Below are 22,541 nucleotides of genomic sequence, written 5' to 3' on the forward strand. Positions count from 1 at the left end.
TCGACTCTTACTACACACTGAGAAAGATCTCATTTTCTATTTGTCTCTTTTTTACGAATCCACGAAGTCTCCCAGGGCTTGATACCCCCCGTCCTAAATTATTGTGATTAATTTTGTTTGTACATATTTACTTCTAGATTCCTGTACCCGCTGGAGGGATCTACTGGAATCTCTTAGAGACTTCTCCTTGGAACACACCTACAAAAGTTCACCCCCTTTAATTGCATATCAACCTCCATTTCCACAGAGCTCCCCGGTACCCAACAACGGCAGTGGGTTAACCCACTTTCCAAAGACAGGTAGAACCGTGGAAAACATTTCATCACAACCAGCCGATCTCCCGGCACCTTGCGTCAAGACCTGCCGATCTTATTCGACGGCAACCTCCAAGCTGGGAAGTGATTATCCCAGGGCATTGGACAAGCGAGCTTTCCTTGGTTCTTTGATCTCCCAAGGGGTCTGAGGGGTTGGATGAACCGGTGAACATGGTTCGCAATAAATGGAACGTTTCTAGAAAATTACGAGATTAATTACACTTTCCCCGGTTCTGGTGCTTGGACTCGGGATGGCTCGTTACATGGGGTGGCTTTGCATAAGCTATTCCGAATGTAGAGCTGGAATGGTTCATGCCGGTAATGCATAATTAGTTTTGAGTTATTTTATTTACCTCCATACTCCATACTCCATACATTTTGCAGAGATTTCCAGACTATACATAGGTTGAGCACAGCTACTATATGTATCTCATAACGGAATACCCCGATATCGGCGACCCCAAAATGGAAACCTCGGTATCGACGGAACCAGTTCACCAAAGTTTCCCCCACTTGATCGGCATATCAACCTTGTCTAGGTAAAGCGCGACAAAATCCACTCCATGGATGCTCTATAGTTTGCACTCTACCATGGACAAGCTCTCTCTTATCAATTGACATCGGTCATAGAAGTCCTTCACTGTTTTATCTGGGGAATTACCATATTATTGATCAATCAAATTATTTTAGAAAGACCTATTGAGCCTATTAAGCCTATTAAGCCGCGTCACTAAATCTAAGTTTCAAGTGAGTTTCGACCCCAAATTCCACGGTCTCCAACTTCCTGGAATTTCATATTCAACGAAGTATCTACTGTACCTCTCAATCCTTCTAGATGTCGATAATGTATTTCTCAGTGAAAAGATCATCCCTATTCTAGTAACTTATATAATTTTCGGTCTATTCTGGCATGTGAAGGATTCACTGAAGGATTCACTAAAAAAGTTAGTCCAAAGGTCTCGGTAAATCGCTTGATTTATTTAAATTATCCTCCCAAGCCCCATACTCCTATTGTAAGTACTCTATTGTATATTGTACACAATCCTAAAGTGGACCTCAGCCGAGCACTATGTACATAACACGGAGCTCATCTTTTCCCGATAAGGAGGGTGGTAATTTCCTTTCCCTTTGAGTTAATTGCAATTTCTTTCTTTTTTTTTACTATTTTCTTTCATCTTCTCGCGCTTCGGCCGAAGTGACGATCCCCCTCAAATCCGAGAGACCTCTTTGATCGCGACTGTGCTCTGACTTTCTGGCCCCCACTCTATCTTTGTATACCAAGTACTATGTATCCTCTCGGCCTTTTCTTAAGCTAATCTGGATGCGAGCCCGAATACGAGCCCGAATACGACTTTTACTTGACTCAGGTACGGACATAATATATATTTGTTATATGTTGTGCATATGCAGGACAAGCAAAGAATCTTTTCTTTTTTCCAAGTTAAACGAAACATAAAACTACAACATATGTGGCGAATTGTAGGGCTATTTGTCTTCGCTTTGGATACATCTCGTAGGTACGCCAGCCGCCACGAGGCGCGCGAGTAATTACTAGAAACGGTGTTTAATTTGCTGCTGACATATAAGATGAGAAATCCGAGAACCCCGTTCGGCAGTACCGTACAGGTACGGAGTATATAACCTTGTATGATAGTGCATCGCTTGAGACCAGTAGCAAGCTAACCTCGGAAGGGTATCTCGGCATGAATGTTGAACTATGAAGGCCAGATCTAAACGATTTCTCTATTAGCAAAAGAGGTCAAAAATTATTCATATTAGACAAGGTCATATCGAAGAATTACGTTGTCTACTGGCCAACATCTAAAAACCAAGCAAACCTATAAACTTAACACGCTCAAACCATCTCAAGTATCTCACTTTTACTAAATCTTGGATATGATGCACTATTGAAGTTTCAAAGAGGTTAAAGTTTTTAAGTCCCAAAGGATCTGGATCTGGATCTGCGCACAGAGCTATTTTTGAAACGGGACCCTCTTGCCTGTAATGAGAACTGTACAGTCCTTGAATGTGTATTACACCCAAGATTGCGATGATAAGAAATATGGTCAAATTCTTGGTAGAAACTCATCTAAATATGTATATGAAATGTCTTGTATATCCTAAATATTAGGGTGTCGAATGTAAAGCCGGCAAACTGGATTGATACTACTCCTACCTTTTCGAACACCGGGGTCACTCTGGCTCAATAGTTCCTTCTTCGTCTCATCCAACATCCTCTATTCCTCTAAATCAAATACCCCCTCCTTTTACCGCGTGCCAAAGAGTAGTCACTTAGTACCTAGGTGTCGGTAAATCATGAATCCTCGCACCAGCTTTCAGGAGAATAGTCATCATCTTCATGTTTCCCACTTCGCCAGGAATATATATTGCGATCCATCCCGGCCCGAATCGATATCGGTCTGGTGAGTTGTATGTTGCGTTGATATCTACGCCTACTTCCAACAGCGAAGATACTATCTCAGTTTTCCCGGATCTTACTGCCGTCGGTAGAAGTGGTTCTTCTTTCGAGTCCTTCAATAGACCATAGCGCCGTTGGCCATCCGGAGGATTTTGAATTACTCAAGGGTTCCATATTTGAGGGCGTATTGCATGTATCCTCGGCTATCAGCGTAGTCAACAATGCGATAGACGGTCAACAAGTTCCGTAATAGGGGAACATCCCCTTCGCTCAAAGCAAACTTCACTGGATTTGAAGGCCGGTTGATGAAATTGTGGATAAACTCGGCATCCTGGTGTACGTCTGCATCAACATCTAGCAAGTGCTGGACAACCGCCTGTCCCTTTTCTTCTCTTGTCCAGGCAGTTGCTCCCAGTAGGATTTGTAAGATTCCTGGGGTCAGCCCTTTTTTCTATAGAGGACGTTAGTCCAGGGCCTGTTAATACTACTGGTTCCTCCCCATCCTCTGATTGCTCTGTACAAGAGATACCTCAGTCAAAGGTCGATGGCCGCCGTTGTGCCAGGGTTGGGATGTCATGTCAGCGCCGTAAAGCATGCAGACAGAATCCCGGGTAACAAGCTCAGTGTCGGGCCGGAACATTGCCGTTACTACCTTACTAACAATAATGCTCTCATATATGTGATAACCACGGTGCTTTCTGCTGCAAATGGAAAGACTGCCCATACCTCGGCATGTTCTCTCGTAAAAGGGTCTTGATGCATCACATTGAAACGCAGCATGTCACTCCACACTCATTCAGTTGCCCTGACTGCGGCAGACTCTTCAGTCGGAAAGATAATATGACTAAACATCTTGGAAAAGTTCATTTCAACAGAATTGGAATTGGACGCTGGGGTAAGGAGCATCGACATTGGGAGATCTCAATAACACATGAAGAGATAATGGTAAGTATTGTGGCCTCAAGTTCGTAATTACTTTCTACAATAGGTTCAGGAGTATGCTCAATTTAGATTTTGGATAAAAAATAAACATATATTAACATCATTGTCGAGGCTGATAAGCCTTCGACTCAAGGACATATCCACCCAGCGAAGACTACATAAGTACATGAAAACAGAATGCGAAGAGATAGTGCCAACGCCGTAGGAAATCGAAGCCGAAAAACAGAATCAGAAAGAAAAAGTCGTGTATCATCTCATCATCGCTGGGTAAGTTCAAATCCTTTTTTTATGTTTCGCGTTTTGACAAAAAAGGAGACCTTATGAAAACCAGGTCTGCTTAATCATCGTATAGATCAGGGGAGACCGGATTATCATCCATCTCAGCGTCGATATCATCATCGTCCATCATGTCGTCATCGCTCTCATCACTGCTCTCGCCAATCTCGTGGTTAGGCAGGACTTCGATGCGACCGTCTTGCATGACGACGCGGGCGGTCTCGCCGTCCTTGATGCTTCCACGCAAAATGAGGACAGCGAGACGGTTGAGGACCTCGCGCTCGATGAGTCGGCCGAGTGGACGAGCACCGTAGGCCGAGGAGTATCCTGCTGCGCCGAGGTAGTCCTTGACTTCGTCCGTACACTGGATAAAGACATTGCGCTCGTTTTGATCGAGCCGCTTCTGCACCTCGGCCAAACGGAGGTCCACGATCTTGCGGATCTCCCGTCTGGTGAGACGGTTGAAGATGACGGTGCTGGAGATACGGTTGAGGAACTCCGGCAAGAAGTAGTCTTGTAGTGTTTTCATGACCAACTCGCGGGTCTGAGGGTCAATCTTTCCGTCCTTGGTAGTGGGGCGGGAGAGATATTGGGCACCCAGGTTGGAGGTCATAACGACGATGCAGTTCTTTGCATCGACGATGCGGCCCTGGCCGTCGGTGATACGGCCGTCATCCATGAGTTGCAGGAGGACAGTGAGGACCTCCTTTGCGGCCTTCTCGACCTCGTCGAAGAGCAAGATCGAGAATGGGCGGCGGCGCAGGTTTTCGGTAAGTTGGCCACCGGCGTCGTGACCAACGTATCCGGGGGGTGCACCGATCATACGGCTGAGCGAGTGTCGCTCCTGGTACTCGGACATGTCGAACCGGATCATTGCCTTTGGATCATCGAAGAGGAATTCGGCAAGCGCTTTTGTGAGCAGTGTCTTACCGGTACCGGAGGGACCACAGAACAAGAAGCTGGGGGGCGCATTAGGGTTGCTGAGACCTGAGCGTTGCAAGCGAATGGCGTTGGAGACCGAAACAACGGCTTCCTTCTGGCCGACAACGAGCTTGCCAAGATATTTCTCCATGTTGAGCAGCTTGTCCTTTTCGGTGGTCTTGAGTCTGGTGACAGGGATACCGGTCCACCGGCCGACAATTTCATTGATCTGATCGGGACCAACCGCATCGGCAAGAAGTGCTTCACCAGCATCGCCTGATTGAGCGCGACGTTCGGCATCGGCCCTTGCCCGGTCAGCCTCAAGACGCTCGATGAGGGTTTTGGTCTCTGGGATGGCGTAGTATTCGAGATCGGCAGCTGTCTGGGTGTCGCCCATACGTTCGGCTTCGTCACGCTTGACCTTGAGAGAGTCAAGCTTGATCTTGGCCTCCTGGACTTCGCGGCTGCGTTGCTTCTCACTTTCGTATTTCTCACGCATGGGCCGGAGCTCCTCAGCAACATTGGCAGCTTCCTGTTTGGCAGCCTCAAGACGAGCCTTGGATGCATCGTCCTGCTCACGTCCAAGGGCGTGAATTTCGATCTCAAGCTGGCGGGACTTTCTTTCCAGCGTATCGAGAGCTTCTGGCTCGGACTCGCGAGTGACTCGGACTGCAGCTGCAGCCTCGTCAATCAAATCGACGGCAGAATCGGGGAGTCGACGAGCTGTCAGGTAACGAGACGCGAGAGTGGCGGCAGTGACGATAGCTCCATCGAGAATGTTGACACCGTGATGTGCTTCGTATTTTTCCTTCAGACCACGAAGGATAGAGATGGTCTCTGGGACTGAAGGCTCCTTGACAAGGACCTGCTGGAATCGTCGCTCGAAGGCCTGGTCCTTCTCAATATACTTGCGGTACTCAGAGAGAGTGGTAGCACCAATACAATGCAACTGGCCGCGAGCCAGCATGGGCTTGAGAAGGTTGGCGGCGTCCATACCGCCTTCGCCGCTAGATCCAGCGCCCATGAGCAGGTGAATCTCATCGACGAAGAGAACGATAGTATCCTTGGAATCTTCGATTTCCTTGAGAACACCCTTCATACGTTCTTCGAATTCACCGCGGTACTTGCTGCCCGCAACCAGAGAACCGACATCGAGAGAAAGAAGACGGCACTGAGCCAGGTTGGCGGGAATATCGGCGTTGACAATACGGCGAGCGAGACCTTCGACAATGGTGGTCTTACCAACACCGGGCTCACCGATAAGCACAGGGTTGTTCTTCGTGCGTCGGCTGAGAATACGAATGACGCGACGGATTTCCTCCTCTCGGCCAATGACGGGATCAATCTTACCCTCCCGAGCCAAAGAAGTCATATCAATGGTGAACTTCTTCAGGTTCTCGTTTTCGCCTTCCGCATCGGCGGTCTTGGAGTCGACCCGCTTTGTACCACGAATTTGCTGGATAGCATTGTCGATCAACTTGAGGTTGGGGATATTGGCATCGCCCAGAGCACGCTGAACCTGTGAATCTTGGCAGACAGACTGGATGAGATGATCCACGGCAACGAAGCTGTCCTTTTGGGTCTTCGACAAATCGGTGGCTGATCGAATGACTTTGGAGAGTTGGGGAGAAACGCTAGGGTTCTCTGGAGGAGGATCTTGACTCGGCAGGCGGACCAGCAGCTTCATCAGCGATCGGTCGAGGAGCTGAGAGTCGCCGTGAGCTCGGTCGACTACCTGGCGGAAGAGAGGGGCGGTTGATTCATCGTGGGAGGCATGGGCACCAGAAGGAGTCTGTTGATCTTTGGACTCATCTGGGGAGGGGTTGAGCAACGCAACTGCCAGGTGGAGTGGCAGGATCTGGGATTGTGCATATTGCTCACAGAGGCTGCTGGAGTCCAGCAAGGCCTTGTTGGCTCGATCTGTGAACTCGACGCCGTTCATTTTGAACGGATGTGTGGGGTAATTTCAATAGGGTCGCAAATGCCGATGTTCTGAGGAATGGGGATCGTCGTAATAATGTAAGAGGAGACAGTAATTGAGCAAGTAAACTTGAAGAATATCTAACTTGAAACACGATGATGCAAGTTCATATACTCCTGGCGCGTGGGATGCCCGAAGCTGCTACCAGATCCATGGCGTCACTACTGAGTTCCACCGCCTTCCAGAAGCTGCCTGACGTTGCCTGACGTTGCCTGACAGTGCCGAGGATCACCCCAAGGCACCGGAGAAACCATTACTCCGGAATAATCACGGACCACATCCATAGTGTAGCATGTCACTCTCTACCAAGATATACTCGATGACACTTACATTCTGCTACACACACATACACCATAGTCAGTCAATTACCGCCTTATTACAAAAGGCAACAGGTCATCCATTCCGCTATATTTAGTCAATTACCGCCTTATTGCATAGGCAATATCACCGGGGCAGATTGTGCACGTGATAGATCAAGTCCCACGTGAAGCCCACGCGAGAGGCACGTGATATTCGCTGACCTAATCCCTATACGTTCCGTGATGTCAGCAACCTATTAAATCGCGCAACCCAGCAAACCACAAGCCTTGAATGTTCAGGCTCCCCACGTTGGAGATTTGATTCGGCGTTGATGCCATTATTGGCGGGTTCTACTTTGAGCTTGCGTGCCTTGCAGTGGAGCATCGAAACAACCCAGTCCCACCGGCTCCTCTTACCCGCAAAAATCAAGATGTTAATAATCTACGTTGAATCCTACGATGTGCCACTGACGCCTGCCCAGGCACTACTGATATAGCCCCGGGTATTCCAGACGAGCTTTATTTTCTATCGCTATGCGTCGCTTACGTTGTATATCGTATTCCACGATAGCCGACAGAAAATATCCCACGGTTAGTCAATGACGTCAGGTGGGATATACCCTAAGCAATGAGAATTCGAAGAAATCGATCTCGAGCCTTACCCAGGATCAGACCCCCTGTATCTAGTCAAATTGGAGGAATTCTTATATGCGATCTGTGCTCTTGAAATACCGTTTAGGAAGTCAACTTTCACCGGGGCTGCATGGAAGAGGAGTACAGTCTCAGGTGAGGAGCTCAGACATGACCGTGGGACACCTCCAGGCCAAGGCATCCAGAAATGAAGATCGATCCCAACTGTCCACAAGTTGTTTTCTCATTGGCTATTCCATCAAAGGTAGATTTTCTTTTTTTTTTTTCTATTTATGATTGTTTCGTGTCTAGCCTACAGTCTAGGCTGAAAAAGAAAAAAATAGAAAGGCTGCGGGGCGGAGAGGGGCAAGAGGCTTTGTGGCGTTAATGATTTGCTTCATCCTTGGAAAAGAGGAATGTTGAAGCTAATGCTCTGACTTCGAGACTTTTTTTCGATTTTACATCTAGATAGTATGCAGTACTATATGCACTTCTATACCCTGGTAATACTATGTACTATAAGGAGGGGTACTATACCTTATGACCTTGCATCTGGCTTAATTCGTAGATCTCTCTAATCCCTCTCTAACCATATAGAATACCCATAATAATTGAATTTTCTTTTTCTAGTCAACTCTGGTAGCTCTCCGCTTCCCGAGGCTCCTTTAAAAAAAATAAAAAATAAAACCCTGTTATTAAACGTGGTACCTATGTCATTCGTCCATATAAAGAGTTTTTAGCCCCCCTCTGCATTCTTTTCTTCTAGTGATTGACCATTAGCTCTCACATTGGGACCCTTGCGAAGAACTCGACCCGCTATCCCAATCAGAAATTTTCTGTTCCGCAGCCTCAAGCGGTTGAATTTGAACCCTTGCGTTAATTGATCAGAGGCCTGATCCACTGCAAGTTTATTTACGATTACCTTTGGTGACTTCCCTGACAAGTCTGCCGGTTGCAGTTATATCGGCCAATATTAAATTCTTGCACGACGTACAAGTATGTCTGACAAGCCGATCTTTGTGGCTACGCATCCACGAGCATGCTCGACAGCCTTTGAGCGAGTAAGATATCCTAAATTCGAACGACTTCCATTCAAAACACATATCTAACAGACGACAGGTCTTCATGACTCAACGAGATACTATTCAATGTGTCCATGAGCCATTTGGCGATGCATTCTACTACGGCCCGGAGCGCCTCTCCAGCCGATTCGCAGGCGAGGAACATGAACAAGAACGCCTGGACAGTGGATTCGCCAGTTCGACATATAGTACCGTGATGGATAGGCTCGAGCGAGAAACTACTCAGGTCCGACCCTTCTTTCTGCGTTGGAATCTCTCGCGTTCTTACCCATCCCCCTCGTGATGCTCTTCGCGTTCTCCCCTGTGGATCGAACACGAGGGAAGATTCCTTACCTGTTTCCATTTTTGTTATTTTGCACCGCAGATATAGCCCGAGGCGATCTGTTCCCCTTCCCCTCTACAAACTGTAGATCACAGACTGGCGCTGAAATATCGAATGACCATGGAGATCCGCAAGGCGGAATGGAATGTGTGCACTTTTCGAGGGGATACTTACCTTGTCACAGGGAAAGAGAATCTTCATCAAAGACATCGATCACTACCTGCTTCCACCGAGTGGTCAGCCCGCCAGTATCGCCCCGTCTCTGCTGCGCCTTAAGCGCGGAGTCGGCACTAACGGCGAGTCACACAAGGCCAACGGTGTGAACGGTGCCAACAGCACCGCCCACACCAACGGCCACTCTACCACGCCCAACGGTCACACCAACGGGGTCAACGGAGCCTCGAACGGTACCAACGGCACGAACGGTGCGAACGGTCACGAGACGAACGGCCACACCAACGGCGTGACCAACGGAGCTTCCAAGGAACCCTACCCGTACGACACGCCAACAGAGCCGGGAAACCCAACGGTGATGCCGCGCGAGCTGCAAGAACAGTTCCACTGGGCGTTCCTAATCCGCGACCCACATTACAGCGTGCCGTCGTACCTGCGATGCACAATCCCACCTCTGGACGAAGTGACCGGGTTCCACAACTACGACCCTCTGGAGGCCGGTTATGACGAGCTGCGCCGACACTTTGATTATCTGCTCGAGAGTGGATTGATCGGGCCCCAGGTTGCAACGCGCGCGGATCTGAACGCCCAGGCTGAGCCCCAGGCGACGACTGGTGTTGAGGTGTGTGTTATCGACGCGGATGATATGCTCGACGAGCCGGCGAAGACCATCGAGGCGTTCTGTAACAGTGTCGGTCTGCCGTATAAGCCGGAGATGTTGACGTGGGATACGGAGGAGGACCATGCTGTTGCTCGGAATGCGTTCGAGAAGTGGCGTGGGTTCCATAATGATGCTATTGAGTCCAAGGCTCTGGTGCAGAGAGCTCATGTAAGTTTTTTATTCTTCGTTCTGGTGGAATGAGGATGCCAAGGTATCGGGGGATTTAGGGCTAACACTTTTCATAGAAACGTGCTGTCAAGACCGAGGAGCAGTTTGACGCCGAGTGGCAGAAGAAGTATGGTGAGAAGCAGGCTGCTCTCATCCGCCGGACAGTCGATGCCAACATGGCCGACTACCTGTACCTCAAGGGATTTGCGGTGAAGGTTTAGAAAGAGACATTGGCGAGTCGTTTGTAGCGCAGAGGCTCAGGAGTGAAATGGGAAAGAAAGGGGAGCCGAGGGGCACTTAGCCCATATAATTTCTTATTGACCGCTCCTTTGCGAGAGCTCTATGAGAATGATTTAGTCCGAATGGCGCCATCTCCACGGGGATTGGTTGATGACTATGACGATCTTGCATATTTTCCTACCTAGGTACTACTTCCATGAATGCTATTTCCATTTGCTATCTTTCTGTTAATATACAAGTACGGACTATTGTAATTGCACAGTGGTATATTTACAGGGTAATGATATGCTAGCCTGAGGCCGATGTTTGATGTCAACGCATAGCTACTAGGGCATGAGCCCCACATGTATTTAAACCAGTTTCTTACCTATTAATACACACCACCGTTTTTGACCCCTGGACTCCGACATTTGATTCCCACCTCGGTCGTTACTTCTTAAATAGGCAACTACTATGTAGGTCAGCAGCTCTTTCCTCGTCGTCCTCCCCTTTGTTTACTGCCCGTCGAAGTATTTGTGTGCCCTTTTCAACCCACATGGAAAATCAAGAAGAGTCGAATTGTTTTGAGCTCTTGCTCAATAATGCCGGTGATCGCCAGCTTTCCTCAATTTGTGTCAAGGGTTATAAGTCTCTCTCTCGGAAAGTGGGCAAATCTGACCCATCCACCGCCTCTGGTTCTTTCTATGTTCTCACCTGTGCTGCCTCAAGTTGACTACAAGAACTGCAAGAACCGGAAACATGTTGAATAGAATTTGGAAAGTCTACTTGGGTAGCATAGATTCCGTTTTGATGACTTTCCATTGAGGATGTTACGCTCTTAAAAATCCTACAATCACCAGCTTAAATGTTCACGTTAACAGAATCATAAATTTCTTGACGTGTCAATATATCAAAGTACAAATATAACCATAGTTCTCTTGCAAGTACCAAAATTGATGTGTAAAAGGTCAAGTCAGCAACATGGTCGTCTGAGGCTGTACTACGCGCCTTATTTGTGAACCTTGGCGTCAGCCTTGAGGGCACTGTTTGGCACGTAGAGAGGCATCGAATCCTCCCAGATAGAATCAGTGAGCACCCGCTTATTCGAGCCATCAACATCCATAACGACGATCTGACCGTAAGGCTGGAAAGTCTGATCATAGAGAGCACACTCATATTGGAAGCCGAACATGCCAGAAGAGAAGGCAATGCGACCATCCCAAGTCCAGACCGCATGAGCGTCATTGGCACCACTGCTGGTGAGAACCTTGACATCAGATCCATCAGCACGCATAGTGCAGATATCGTAATTGTAATCACTGGTCTTGCGAGTAAAGACGATTCTTTTCCCGTCGGGGGAGAAGGAAGGCAGGTTATCCCACTCGTTACTCAAGACGGAGGTCTTGCGAGTTTCCAGATCGAGAAGACGGAGTCCGAGTTGGGATCTGTCGCCTAGATTCGAGTTGGTTCCCCACACGCGGAAGACGATCTTCTTGCCGTCATGCGAGAAGCTAGGGAAGCCGGAGTTGATCACGGTGCTGTTGCCGGGGAGGGTTGTTTGGCTCTCGGTCAGGACTTCGGAGTACGTGCCATTGGCAGTGGCTCGTACGAGCCAGCCGCCGCCAGTTGCGCGACCTTGGAACCAGAAGCCTACTCCAAAGGTGACCCATTTGCCATCGGGTGACCAGGCCGGGTTGAAGGCGCCTGCGGTGCCCATAGCGACTGACTTTGCATCGATGAAGTCGGATTCCATGACGTTGTAAATTAGGCCCTCGTTGGTTCCATTGGCGTTGAAGGAAACAACGGAAGAGTTTCCAAGCTGTTTCTCAGTCAGGGCGATCGTGTTGGTGTTGGATAGCTGTGGGAAGACGTCTGTAAAGCGGTATTCCCACTCCGAGTCCCAGCTGTACAGCTTCTTGTCCATAGGACGGACAGTCCAGGCGGTCTTTTCATAGACGACCTTCTTGCCGTCTGTAGACCAGGCGGGAGAACGGATCACCTCGCTAGAGGTGTTCACGAATCCACCGGCAGTGGTGTAAAGCCCCTCGATACCGGCACCCTTGGCGAAGTAAGCGACGGTGCTATCAGAAATGTATTGAGGGAAGCTCTTCACGCCCGCCCCTTCGGCCTCCACGCGACGGTCAGCGCCTGTGGCAAACTCCACCGAGACAAGGGTAGAGTTAGCGGAGTTAAGTGATTCAGGACGGTGAGCGCTCCAGGTATTCTCGCGAGTGATTTCGTAGAAGAGAATACGCTCGCCATCAGGCGACCACTTGGGCGAACCGAGACAGTAACCGGGCTTTGACACAACGGGACGGAAATCAGATCCATCAGGTCGAATAGCGTAGATGGACAGCTCCTGTGTATGTTCCCAGCCGGTCACACCTTGGAATATCGGATCTCCGTGTCCGTACCAGCCCGAGTTACGGTCCGACGAGAAAGCAATCCATTGGCCGTCGGGAGACCACGAAGGGCGGAAGTACCCATTAGGAAGAGAATCATCGGCGGCGGTCAAGGCAGTATCTGTGAGGTTCCATTTCTTGCCACTCTCCAGATCCATGACCCAGATGTTGGCCTTGTAGCCATTAGCAGTGGACACATAGGCGATTTGCTTTCCATTCGGGGACATGACGACTCCGTCTTCCACCGAGGATGTTGCTACCAACTCCTCAAGGTCAGATCCGTCTGCCCGGACGCGGTAGATATCCGAATTGCCATCACCATTGCGTTCTCCGGTGAAGGTGATCCATTCTCCATCGGGGGAGAATGTGGCATGGTATTCGTAGATAGGATTGGAGAGAAGAGGACGTTCACCGGTCCCATCAGCATTGGCAACATACAGCTCTGATGTTCCGGGAGCAATGCGGTTCATATAAAAGATGCCTTTCTTGTCGGATGGTGCCTTGCGTGGTGTGTGTGTATGTGGTGGAGGCGTGCTCTTCTTTTCAAGGCTCATCTGCTCTGCATATGGGCAAACAGCCCATGCTGGTGGCAAAACAAGGCCCAAAAGGGCAACTGAAGCGGAAAAACGCATGGCGAGAAGAAATGAAGGCACCACAGCAGTTCAATAACCTGAGCCTGTTATTTTTTGGCCCTGCTAGCTATACTTATATATAATAAGTCCACAAGGGAAAAGGGCCTGAAGGACCGATCATTTCCCTCCAGGGCCGTAGTGCAATTCTTTCCTCCGACAGGCCCACCTTCGCGTAATGAAGTCCGCGTTATTAGCGGGACCCTTCATCTTATCTGATGAAGCAAGCTAGCAACTCTCCACCACTGAGAAGTCCTGCACAATATTGACCCTTCATCTGATTGGTCTTATCAAGTGAAGCTGTGACTTGCAAGACTCGAAACAAGGCAATGATCGTCATGGCTTGAGATGGACGGAGAAAGCCTCTTCCGCTGATTACCGGTAGCATTATTGTAGTACCTTGTTGGAACCATGGTATACCCTGTCCTCAGGGTTGCTTGTCCGGTGCGCCTACATACACTTACAACAACGTCCTGGCATGCTGTATGCAGATCAAGCCGATCCTGCAGTTCTCATGCACAACTGTGAAGATGTCAAATGGGGCTCGGATATCGGAGCGCGAAACCTGCCAAGTAAATCGGCACCGAAAATGCCTCTGGTCTTGCGCAGTATCCTGCTGACACAGGTAACTTCGCTTATTTCGTTCGTCAATATAAGCCACCGGACTTGAAGGTTGACGACCGACGGAATTCCCCGGCTTGGCAAATACAACCATTGGTTTGGCAGCAATCTCTGCGTTGCTGCATACTGAACTGTGTAAACTTTGCGCTGACATACTCGGAGTCCGAAGCCCTGGAGATCGGTCGGGATTACCGGATTGAGGGAGTTGGAGCGTCGATCGACGGTGGAGCAGTCTCACAGTCTTGGCACTAGGCTTGTGTTTTCAATCTTCAATGAGGTTGATTGAATTTGGAATACATACTTTGTAGTGTGTCGACAATGTAAGGCACTTGGCCAGGAATGCACGCTCACTATGGGTTCCTATCCGGTTTCATATTGATATTCCCAAAAGAAGTCCACAGGGACTTAAAAAGTGTGTCAAAAACGCAATCCTCTTAAGTCAACAATATGAAGAGCTACTATATGATGCTCGTGAATACAAGAGGAATTCAACCTTTCGGGTCCAAGCGTTAGAAGCTGTAGACTTGAATTACAACCCCCAGTCGATAGTTATGGGAATAATCTGGGAGACTTTGAAATTTCTCCGGCAGTAAAGGTGGATGTGATATAAGACCCTGGATCTCGCAGATGCTTGCGCCGAACCGAACCCTACTTAGTATAATTGTCAGAAGGTTGCTGCTTGTGAGATTGTTGATACAGCCTTATTGTAGATTTGTCGATGTGCCTAGTTCCCCCAGGTCTTATAGCCCCCTAGACGAAGAAGTGGTTCAGGATACAATTTGTTGCTTGGAGTTAGCGACATGCTCCAAAGCACCCTGAACTAGCAAGAAGATCAAAAATTGAACGATGAATGAGAGGGGGATATGAACCAAGTTTTTATATAGTGATTGATCTTGTGAATTTCCAACCTAGCACAGAGACGTGGAATCATCTGACCAGGGGTCAAAGGGAGGAAGCAATGCCACAGCCTTGGAGGGCCTGCAATGCTCACCTACAGTATGCAGAATATCCAATGAACCTATTTATTTAGTATTCGGAATAATCTAAGATAAAAAAAACTTTCAGCCTTCGTTAAAAGAAGATATTGTATCTTCATCCAAAAGTACAAGTGACTATAGGAAACAATCTATCCAAGCCAAGTCCATTCATACCGCACTGTAACCACCCCGCGAGCCCGCTCCTTGCAGAGTATTGACCACACGACGGAGCCAGTCCTGGAAGAGGTAGGGGATATCGCGAATGGTGTCGCCGTGGGGGAGGAGGTCCCAGCCACGGGCGCCATAACGGTTGTAGTTGAGCCAGGAGCCGAAGATGAGGTAGGCGGCGATACAGAGGAAGGCACTGAGCAGATTGGTTAGCAGGGTATTCCAATGTAGAAGCATGAGCAAGAAAATGAAGTTCCTAGGGACCGAGCAAGACTTACATGATGATCAACCAGGTAAAGAATCCCCAGCTCTTAGAGCTGGGAGTATCGCCCTTCTCCTTCTTGACCTCGTCGCAGGCATACTTTGTGCGCCAATCCAGTCTCAGGATGTAGGTATCATCATCCGACGGAGCAAAGCTCTTGAACTGCAGACTACTGCTGTTGTTGCTGTTTCCCAACGTGCTGTTTCCCGACGGCACACGGCCTTCCTCGCCGTCCGCTCTCCGTCGTCGCTCCTTCTTCTCCGATTCCTCTGTAATCGTACGCAGACCCTCCAGTCCAGATCGCTCGTGATCGCACTGGAAGTCAATGATAGCGGCTGCCTTCTTGGGCTTCTGGTCATTGACATCTCCCTTGTAAGAGCCGCCTTCTAGTTTCACGCGCAGTCCCTCGGTCTCCGGGTCGATATCCTTCAATCGCTTCGGTTCTGGGTTCTTCGGGTCTTTGCCAGCAGGGTCAAGTCCGACGATCGGGAAACCGAACGTAGAACCGCCATTTCCGTCCTTCGGTGTTCGGTGCACGAATCCACAAACTAAAACAATACATCAATTAGCGTGATCGCCATAAGCAGAAGACCACTTCAACATGGTCGCGTCATCCCCACCAGGAACGTACCGTTTTTGCCAGTCCCGCACGTCGCGTCGCCATACCGGGCAGCGCCCTCGAGAATATTGCAGATATTCAATCGGTAGGTTGTATTCGTCACGTAGTCATCGGTCGTTACGCTGTGAGTCAACTCGTGGACGCCTTTTAGGGGACTGAGATCGTATTTGTAATTGTCGATCTTGATGTCTGCGCAGTCGAAGCCAGACGCAGATGCGGATGCCAGACTTGGTAGGAGGGTGGAGAGGAGGAGTGAGACTCCACTTGATTGTATTCGCATTTTGATAAATGTGTCGCTGGCTGGGTCGCGATGGGTAGGATGGAACCGATGAAAGCTAGGATGAGGCTTTCGCGCGGGAGCTCGATAGCTCAGATGGAAATGGTCACGAGGACAGGTATACACAGGACAGGTGTGACCAGTGCAGTAATCAAACCTGGAGAGATCTAGTTACTGGTCCGGGGGTTTGAAGTTGAAAAATGACGATGACGAGGTTCTTGTTCCTGCGGAGGTGTTTCGTTTCTCCGGTGGCGGTGTTTTGGCACTAAAAAGGTGATGCCTACACTCTACTCGAAATGAAGATGCCTTAGAAGTATTTGAATCTATTTCTGGTGTTTAATGACTTTTACCAATGTTCTTTATGCTCTTTGGAGAAAATAAGAGCTATTATGATGTCACCCAAGTACCCAATGGCCTACCCAACCTGGTGTATGGATGTAACGAAGATAGAAGGAGAGAAGAATTGATATATCCCTGAGAAAGAAGTAGAAATAATACCTGATAATACTCTATATATATGACCTAGATACTGTATAGATCCTCTATTCCACCTTGATAGAAACACTCATCCTCATCGCCACGCACGGACCACCCACTCAAACCCGATATCAAAAGCGCAAACCAACCAACCCGCAACGAGGACAGAGCAAAGTCCAGATACAAAAGAACAGACAAATCTCCCACCCAAATCCAACCAAATACCCCCCATTAAACAGTCAAAATGGTGCAGCCGCGCATGGTAAGTCGACCCCCACCAAGCTCAAGCGCGACAACACCCCGCCAAAGCCCAGCTGTTAAACTAACTGAATCAACGCGCAGCTCACAAAAGCGGACGAGACATCAGCCAATGATGAGAATGAAGTCCGTCGCGAGGATCAGGAGAAGATTAACCGCTTCAGTCGATTGCATCAGCGCGAGACTGTGCTTGAGGAGCAGTTGAAGGGAAAGCAGGTATGGAAACACCTTGTGTTCTGTTATGTATCGAAATTTCTGTTAACGGGTTTATAGAAGGACAAAGAGGATTTGGAAGAGGTTTCAATGGAGTTGGAGCTTGCTGATGAAGATGAGCTTGTGCCGTAAGGAATACCCTCTCTTGTCTCCTTTTTCTATTTTTCGTTCTTTTTTTTCATTTATGTTCCTATATTCCGTTGTGGCTCTTCTCTGTGATTCTCATTTTGGAGTATTGCAAAGAAACCGAAAATTCATAGAGCAAGAAAAGCAAAGAAGATGTCACTAACAAGAACACAGTTACAAAATCGGCGACTCATTCTTCCAACTACCACTACCAGACGCGCAGACAATGCTTACCACATCAACAGAGAAGATTGATGCCGATGTCTCCAAGCTGGAGGACTCTCTTGGTGAGCTGCGCGAGGAAATGCAACAGCTGAAGGTTGCGCTGTATGCGCGGTTTGGTCGGAGCATTAACCTGGAGACTTGATTGGGAAGAATTAGATGTATTACCACTCTTACTTTTTGTCTCTTGGGACTTGTTTCTCATTATTTTCTATTGTCTATCTGAAAAATGGGGATCGAGGTTGGACAATCTTCAATTTTTGTCTAGATAAAATACGCGGAATGGATGAACTTGATGATAGGTTATATGGCATGGCATCTGCTTCATATCCACTCATAGTCATGAGTACATGGAGGTATAAATATGTAGATAGAACTGGATATTATAAGTCAAATGAGGACCACAGCTCGTCAATATCATTCAAACAAAGCACGATAGTCAAGAGGTATCTAAAAGAAGGCGAAAGAGAAAAAAGGAGAGAAAAGAAGAGAAGAGAAAGCCACAAACAGGAACCGCCAACGAAACAAGTAGGCTAAACAAATGGCTCCATAAAACCGTGGCATATATTTAGGAACGGCACAGGTTCCGCAAGAATCAACACAAATAACGCCTATTCGCCGGTGCAGTGGTGTCCGGTCATCCGTTTAGGAGTATCTGACCAGTTCACCGATCCAAGACCAATGCGGGGGAAATTCAAATCAAGAAAGCTCAAGTCATGGCCACGCTGCTGTTCGCCGGTAATGTCGTGGGCCTCGTCCAGGGGAAATTTATATACGGCACGCGTATTGATGTTGTTTTTATGTGCCGTGTGCGAAACGTGAGTAGATCACCGGAACTTAGCACGGCAGCGGCCCATGATCTCGTTTTGGCAGACCAGTTCGGCGCTAAATTCACTGCCGTCTAGCGTAAGGTAAATATCGAAATAGACACGGTAGAAGATGCCTTGTGGTGTGTCCATGCGCTCGAAGTCGGTCTCGAGATTCTTGCGTGACAGATCGGATGTGAGTGTGACCACTTCCTTGATGCCTAGGGAAGGTATTAGTAATGCGTACAAGAAAAACGGAATCGCTCAACTTACGTGGATCCTTGGTGTACTCGGGGCAGACATCCTCATCACAGGCGTAAAGCACATCTTCGTACATGAGGGTGGCGCCAGGTGCAACTTGACGGAAGAAGCTGACCTTGACTGGTTCGCCGATTCTGACACGCTCGCCCTTTTGGACGAAAATCTGGCGGGTGTATTTGCATCGATCGCGGCCATCCAAACTGGGAACACGGTATTGTTCCGGGTGATAGCCTTCCTTGAATGGCTGGAGCGTGGCCATGAGGTAGTGCCGACGTGCTATACGGTGTGTGACGACCCGCTCGGTAATACCTGCGGTGACTGCACCCTTGACAATCGCAGCTACAGAGTCCATCGGACGGACCACCTTTGTCTGATATTGTGGCGGCACGTGGAGCTTGATCTGCTGGAAGAGGTATTCTGAAGCACCAAATCCACCGACGACCAGAACGTTCTACAAACTTGTTAGCTCTGCCCTGAAAACTAAGCCTGGATGCTCTTACCTGGATCAGGCGGTTCTGTGCTTGAATAGCGATAATCTGGTTGCGGACCAACTCGAGGATACGATTCACGACAGGCTCAAAGCACTGAAGGATCTCCTCGTTCATGAAGGTCATGTAGCCCTCTTCAATACCAGCATCGGGGAAGTCGGCCTCGATACCCACATCCACTGCCCATTTTTGCCCGTTGTTGCGGAAGTCGGCCTTGATACGGTTCTCAAAGTCCATGATGCACTTCGCATAGACCTTGCCCGCAGTCCGAGAGCCATCCGGCAGCTTCATCTTACGGATCTTCGCGCGCAAGATGTTACTGAAATTCCGATTCAGTGCTGTTGAACCACACGAGTCACCAGACCCGGCAGTACATTCCATCACACTGAAAGGCTGTTCTTCCTCGACCTCGTAGGCAATCAAATCCACAGTACCGCCACCGCAATCCACGATCAAAATAGCGTCGCCCACCTTCAAGTTGAGCAATCCGCTTTTGGCACAGAACAAGGCCGCTGCCTCGGGCTCTGAGACTAGTGTAAGACGGTTATCGTTCTCGTCGCGCAAGAAGCCAGCTTGAATGGCAGCAGTCCGAGTGGCAGCCTTGCCGGCATCGTTCCAAATCGCCGGTACGGTCAGGTAGTATCGAATATTGCGTTCCTCGCGCGTGAACACCTCTCCTAGAGCCTTTTGCAGCTGTGCGCGAATGGCTTGTCGTAGCTTGAAGAGATAATCGGCCGCGACATCGATTTCGGACTTTCCCGGGGGAGGGGAGGCAGGTTGATGGGATCAATATAGGTGTTTCCAGAGAGCATAAGCTGGAGCTTGAACCACTCGACTTTCTGCACTTGGGGCTTGGGGTATCCGGTCGGGGCGAGAGCGTCGGCGATATCGGGGCCCCATCCTACTACCTTTTGGTATTGATCGTAGTAGAGGACAGTGGGAATCTAGCAGAGAGAAAACCTGTTAGAACTCACGTTCATGGAGTATACTTGTTCACGCTCACCTTCTGTTTTGCGTGGGTTCCAGCGCCGGGCCATTCCGTGATGATATCCTCGCTTGCCTGGTTGTTGGTCGCAAATGCATATGCGACACCTGAGAAGGTTGTGCCAAAGTCAATACCGACAATCAGTTGGGCTTTGCTTCGATCCCCACCCTCGACCTCGACCGCAGGGTTGCGCCCTGGATACTGGTTGTTGGACAGTGGGGCAGGAATACTAGGAGCCATGCCGTAGCTCGATGAGCCGTTCACAGAAGCATTAGGATATGGAAGATTTGTAGCTAAAGGTGGAGGCTGTGGGGGATGACTATGCATCATTGGGCTCGTTGGTCGGTTGTTTGTGTAACTTGGCGGTCGGCCTAAATGTTGTTGGCTCATTGAAGGACTTGTTGATGATGAACTGTGACCGGAAGGGGGTGGGGAACTAGGGGTAGGAGTTGAAATGGAGTTGGGATTAGTCTTATGTTTGTTCCTAAAGCCAAATGACTTAAATCGGGAACTCATGAGATCCATGTGAGGCGACAAAAGAGGGAAAGAAAATGGAAGGGGAGGATGAAAGAGGGGGAAAGTGAGGCTGAGGTTTACGGTAAATATTGTGGAGAATCAAAGAATGAAACCCTGAACAATATAACGATTTTTGTAGGGGAATTAAGGGAATTAAAGCGAATTAAAGTGAAGATTATAAACCGGGGTGAGGCTGAAACAAGTTTACTATATACTCCACGGAGTTGAAATGTGAGATATTAACAACATTAGATATTTAACAAATTACTAGTTATGTACTCCGTACGGAGTACTTAGATTATGAATATCTCACCCATTTCCCTTGGCGCTCAAATCTCTCCGGGTAAGTATATGTACATGTTCTTTGTGAACGTGAACACTATATATACAAAGTACATCGAGGTATATAGATCTTCCTCATTTTGTACTCTCTACCCAAGGTTAATCCTCAGACCTTTAGGCTCTTTCTTTGTCTCGAGTTTTGGCCCCCAAAGGCGAAAAAAAAAGAGAGAAAAAGGGCGAAAAACAGCCTTGTCTAGCCTACCTATGTCTCTAGATTACAGGGGTTTGTCCGCTTTCCAGCCCCCCCCATTTAAACCAGTTTTCGCACCACCCAGTGTGAGGGTTGATAAAGATTCTGAAGCATGCTGTTGGGGTCCTGAATATAGCCACAAGCCTTCCGATCGCCACGCTTTTCGAGGCGGAATCCCATGCGCTCCACAAGGCTCAGCACTTCTTCCTCGGATAACTCCACATTTCCTGGCTCACCAATCCCAGCCCCCTCGTATCCGGACTCATTTCCCTTACGGGAGTGACCGTCGTCGAAATGCCATAATAGTGGGCCCACGTTGATCCAGAGCCCATTGGGCTTGAGGCTGTGTCGGATCGTCTCGATATACCGAATAAGGTTTGGGGCCGTGTCAATGAAGAAAACAGTTGTTACTGCGTCAAACGTCTCGTGGTTGTTCGGCTGAGTATACAATACGGTGAAATCTGCTGCGGACATGGACATCGTACCGAAGCGGCGACCAGCATTGGTAGCCTCCTGCATGGCCAATCCGGGGTGCACGTCGGGGATCATAACTTGTTGGAGTTGCTGTGCTCGGGATTGGAGATTAGAGAAATGCAATGCAAAAGGATGAAGGGCATGCTTTGCTGGCCCGTCGGTATGGTTCAGAACCCAGCTGCTGGCTAGCAGCTGGTGGTAAGAGATCTCGTTTCCCTCGGCGTCATAGCCTGCCATACAAATCTCGAAAACTAAACGGCCCAGGCCAGCACCAGGGACCAGAACACGGATTTCCTCTCCGTTATCACGCCGCGTCTGGAACTCCTCGTTGAGAGCCTGGAGCACCGGGTCATAGCAGACTTCTCTCTCGGGTCGTCCTTCGATACTCCAGTCACGATAGAACTGGCGTATCGTTGAGTGCGCTTTGTTGACATCCGATGAAGTTGCTATGTCATGCCAATTTTCAGTAGGATTGGTCTTGTCGGGGTTTGCAGCAAGACCAAATGACTGAAGACCCAGTGCCAGAATTGTATCCGCGATGTCGGCATTGGTATCGATGGCATCATCCACCTTATTGAAGTTATCAAGGATGGAGAATGGAGGCTCCGAGAGCATCTGCCAGTGTGCTGAGGGTAGGGCATAGAAAGCTTGCCGTCGACGATGAGTAGTATTCATATGTGCGTTTCGCCGATATTGCCTATGGGTGGATTAGCCAAAACCATTGTATGTACGAAGTAGGCAATTGGTCGTTTCAATCCGATGCAGAAGCTACAAGCCAACAAAACATGTGTTGTAATCAACTGTCTGACCACATACCTGA

The 22,541-nt window shown here is 48.8% G+C and overlaps 8 protein-coding genes across 8 annotated transcripts; 2 read left to right on the forward strand and 6 right to left on the reverse strand.

The window, feature by feature from the left end:
- Window positions 1-2,890: 2,890 nt before the first annotated feature.
- N7517_000194 (uncharacterized protein) lies at window positions 2,891-3,373 on the reverse strand (the record flags this gene model as incomplete). Its single annotated transcript, XM_056717924.1, has 2 exons — window positions 2,891-3,184; window positions 3,263-3,373. The coding sequence occupies 2 exons, from the start codon at window positions 3,371-3,373 to the stop codon at window positions 2,891-2,893; spliced, it is 405 nt and encodes a 134-aa protein (XP_056582059.1).
- Window positions 3,374-4,012: 639 nt separating this feature from the next.
- N7517_000195 (ATP-dependent Clp protease ATP-binding subunit) lies at window positions 4,013-6,814 on the reverse strand (the record flags this gene model as incomplete). The annotated part of the gene is made up of 1 exon (XM_056717925.1): window positions 4,013-6,814. The coding sequence occupies one exon, from the start codon at window positions 6,812-6,814 to the stop codon at window positions 4,013-4,015; it is 2,802 nt and encodes a 933-aa protein (XP_056582060.1).
- A 1,966-nt stretch (window positions 6,815-8,780) lies between these two features.
- Window positions 8,781-10,410, forward strand: N7517_000196 (uncharacterized protein; the record flags this gene model as incomplete). The annotated part of the gene is made up of 4 exons (XM_056717926.1): window positions 8,781-8,843; window positions 8,902-9,090; window positions 9,371-10,189; window positions 10,267-10,410. The coding sequence occupies 4 exons, from the start codon at window positions 8,781-8,783 to the stop codon at window positions 10,408-10,410; spliced, it is 1,215 nt and encodes a 404-aa protein (XP_056582061.1).
- Window positions 10,411-11,417: 1,007 nt separating this feature from the next.
- On the reverse strand, window positions 11,418-13,442 carry N7517_000197 (uncharacterized protein; the record flags this gene model as incomplete). The annotated part of the gene is made up of 1 exon (XM_056717927.1): window positions 11,418-13,442. The coding sequence occupies one exon, from the start codon at window positions 13,440-13,442 to the stop codon at window positions 11,418-11,420; it is 2,025 nt and encodes a 674-aa protein (XP_056582062.1).
- A 1,763-nt stretch (window positions 13,443-15,205) lies between these two features.
- On the reverse strand, window positions 15,206-16,684 carry N7517_000198 (autophagy-related protein 27; the record flags this gene model as incomplete). The annotated part of the gene is given in 4 exon segments (XM_056717928.1): window positions 15,206-15,401; window positions 15,484-16,015; window positions 16,099-16,520; window positions 16,539-16,684. Coding segments are annotated over 4 exon segments (1,296 nt in total), but the record flags the coding sequence as incomplete, so codon positions are not given.
- A 400-nt stretch (window positions 16,685-17,084) lies between these two features.
- N7517_000199 (tubulin-binding prefolding complex subunit GIM3) lies at window positions 17,085-17,804 on the forward strand (the record flags this gene model as incomplete). Its single annotated transcript, XM_056717929.1, has 4 exons — window positions 17,085-17,102; window positions 17,183-17,314; window positions 17,372-17,439; window positions 17,612-17,804. The coding sequence occupies 4 exons, from the start codon at window positions 17,085-17,087 to the stop codon at window positions 17,802-17,804; spliced, it is 411 nt and encodes a 136-aa protein (XP_056582064.1).
- A 682-nt stretch (window positions 17,805-18,486) lies between these two features.
- N7517_000200 (Hsp70 family protein) lies at window positions 18,487-20,529 on the reverse strand (the record flags this gene model as incomplete). Its single annotated transcript, XM_056717930.1, has 5 exons — window positions 18,487-18,686; window positions 18,739-19,177; window positions 19,227-19,921; window positions 19,969-20,158; window positions 20,218-20,529. 5 exons carry the CDS (start codon window positions 20,527-20,529, stop codon window positions 18,487-18,489), a joined length of 1,836 nt encoding a protein of 611 aa, XP_056582065.1.
- Window positions 20,530-21,307: 778 nt separating this feature from the next.
- Window positions 21,308-22,396, reverse strand: N7517_000201 (uncharacterized protein; the record flags this gene model as incomplete). The annotated part of the gene is made up of 1 exon (XM_056717931.1): window positions 21,308-22,396. One exon carries the CDS (start codon window positions 22,394-22,396, stop codon window positions 21,308-21,310), a length of 1,089 nt encoding a protein of 362 aa, XP_056582066.1.
- Window positions 22,397-22,541: the final 145 nt, after the last annotated feature.

This window comes from Penicillium concentricum, assembly GCF_028827145.1.
Source record: "Penicillium concentricum strain IBT 3081 chromosome Unknown utg000001l_segment0_segment0, whole genome shotgun sequence".
Taxonomy (NCBI): Eukaryota; Fungi; Ascomycota; class Eurotiomycetes; order Eurotiales; family Aspergillaceae; genus Penicillium; species Penicillium concentricum.